The sequence below is a fragment of the Capsicum annuum genome, chromosome 6 (assembly GCF_002878395.1).
Source record: "Capsicum annuum cultivar UCD-10X-F1 chromosome 6, UCD10Xv1.1, whole genome shotgun sequence".
NCBI lineage: Eukaryota > Viridiplantae > Streptophyta > Magnoliopsida > Solanales > Solanaceae > Capsicum > Capsicum annuum.
In genome coordinates, this window is record NC_061116.1 from 208,508,355 (window position 1) to 208,511,212 (window position 2,858).

At 33.7% G+C, this 2,858-nt stretch overlaps 1 protein-coding gene across 1 annotated transcript; it reads left to right on the forward strand.

Annotated features, from left to right (window-relative positions):
* Positions 1 to 331: 331 nt before the first annotated feature.
* Positions 332 to 2,858, forward strand: LOC107855407. The gene is made up of 2 exons (XM_016700414.2): positions 332 to 1,044; positions 2,422 to 2,858. The coding sequence occupies exons 1-2, from the start codon at positions 661 to 663 to the stop codon at positions 2,593 to 2,595; spliced, it is 558 nt and encodes a 185-aa protein (XP_016555900.1). The 5' UTR covers positions 332 to 660; the 3' UTR covers positions 2,596 to 2,858.

Here is a 2,858-nt window from a genome sequence, read left to right on the forward strand (position 1 = left end):
GTTCGGAGATATATAAGAATTATTCATCTGGTTAAAAAAAGACAAGAAGATGCATCACACAACCCTTCATCAAATGTACAAAAACTATGGATTTTACTAAATATATTAAATTATAGATAAAAGATTGAAAATATGACAAAAATAATGTATTGAAATGTTTTTTATGCTACCGATACATTAGAGTTATATATTGGTATTTATGTATCAGCCAATTAATTTGATACATATGTATCATATTGTGATGTATCACGAACCTTAGTCATGTGTCACGATAATAAAAAATTAAATTTTTTTATAAATATCAAAACAATCAAAATAAATTATAATTAGATATTAAATCATCGAAATTTATAAAAATTATCCATAATTATTGAGGATTCTCAATACACCAAATGTTTTTCCATTTTCACAGGCTCAATCTGGTCCGAAGGATCCCAATCATGAGTTCCTAAAAGTATCTTTCATTATATTACACTCGGTGATTTTAAACTCACACGCAAACAGAAGAAAAAAAAAAAATAAACTACAAAATTACAGAAAAAAACAACAGAAATATCTTATCTAATCGGATCTTAACGTCCAATAAACCATTTCCCATTTCGGATCCAAAAGTAGTTTAGTAACTCAGTCTCGTCCACATACTTGTTATCCGCCACAACAATGGCTCTCACTGGAAATCCAACTCTCTGTAACTGTTCATCAACGAAAATAATACCCTACACCCAATTCCCTCTTCGCTGTCCATTTTCACTTCCATCTCAGGGTAAAAGAAGACGATTATTCACCGTACTAGCTGCAAAAAAGTTCACCGCAGGGAAGAACAAGAGAAGTTCAATTTCAACGAAAGAGGCAGAGGAAGATGATGAAGAAGAAGAGTTTCGAAAGGTGAATATTAGTATTGGCAGTGAGGCAACTGCGACGATTGGTGATGGTTTTGAGATGCCGAAGCTTCCTGGAGAGGAAAAGGACTTTTGGGAAGGTCCTCAATGGGATGGATTTGGATTCTTTGTTCAGTATATGTGGGCTTTTGGCGTTGTCTTTTCGGTGCGTACTCAAAACTTTCTGTTAATTTATACTAATATGTTTACTAATTTGTAGTGTGTGTTGGTTACATGTTATGTTACCTAAAGACATAATACATAAACAAACATTCAAATAAATTTTGGAGGTGTCTAGATGATCATTTGATAAGTTGGAGTGTTTAACTGACATGCACTCTCAAAGTTGGAGTGCTTACCTGCCAGTTGAGACCAAGTTTGAGTGTTTAGTTTATGTATCATTTGTTACATAAGTCATTCATTTGTGTTGAATTCGTTTGATTTATGTGGAACTAGGTTTGAAAGTTTATGGGTTTTGAACTTGCTTACTGAATCCGTACTCCGTAGTTTGTTTGAGTTATTGGGTTTGAGTTATTGGGTTTAAATTTAATTATTTAAACATGTTTAATGGACTTTTTAGTACAAATACGGTGTTTAAGCAAAAGCTATTGGGTTCGTTTGAACCAGTACGTAATAGTTTTGCCCTGTTTGGTGTGTACTCTTCATATGCTAAAGATTAGAAAAATATCAAAGCCGAATTGATGTCAATAGATTGAAACAACGCAAATGAGTAAAAACAGTTACTTTTCTTGTTCAAAGTTTATATTCCTATATGACAGTTTTCAGATGTTCCAAAATTGTTGATTCACATACATTACCAAGTACCAACAGACCGTAAGATACCAGTCTTATTTAACATTTAACTTCTATGCAAGATTAGGATTAAAACTAAATGGTCTTTTTTTGTTGTCATATATGCAAAAGAATATATATGATATTTTCTTAACACGTTTCAGGATGGACAATATTATGAGATGAGAAGGAATAATTGAAAGCTGAAAAATTACATTGACCAGCTGAAGTTACCATTGGTTGATTCTTGATTGCCTAGTTAGCTTATCAAACTTAATTGGGTTATTTAATGATTGGTGCACCATCCACAAGGCCATGACGACTTCTTGTTTTCCATGAAAGTTATAAATAAGTCTTTTGTTTCTTGTTGGGGCTACTTTAGACTAGTTTGGATTGCCAGCAACGGTTGTTTCTCCCTCTCAAAAGAAGACAACCGAAATGATGAACCTTGTCAATTAATGTTTATAAATTAGGATGGATTTGGTAGTATTCTCATCTAGAGGATGCCTATGCCTATTTTCTATAATGGTTATGTTTGGGTATCATAACCAGGAAATGGGAAAATGGAACAACTTGATACGCCTTTAGCAATATTTTATGTATTGAGAAGCAATGCAATTTACTATTATATTAGAAAATTTTCGTCGAGGGAAAACTTATATTTGTTTTCTAGCTGCGCATCCTTCCATTTTTTCCTAATGTCGTCTTTTAAATACCCTTGAGACGATTTTTACCGGTTTGATTTTGGCAGCTAATTGCATGTGGTATTGCTGTGGCCACATATAACGATGGAGCTACAGATTTCAAGGCTACTCCTGTTTATAAGGAAGCAATTCAATCACAAGAACTTCTTGAAGAACCAGAGGCTTCTGACTCAGATGTGTTCGAGTCAAATCCAACTGAAGTGGCACCTAGTTTGGAATAGATAAGTTTGCTAAGTTCACTCCTAATGAAGAATTGTCTGTCTTCATAATGTGATAATTACGGGTAAACAGAAGTTCCTGCTAAGTGCCCAACTCAGATTCGAAGTTACTCTTACAAGCTGGAATGTAGTCCTCTTTACACTTTGTATCCACATGGCGTTGAAGCGCCAAATATATTGATGAAATTATGGAAGTTGACTGTTTGTTTTCAGCTACAAATCAAAAGGACGTTGAGTAGTTCTTATGCAATTTTCGTTTCATCTTA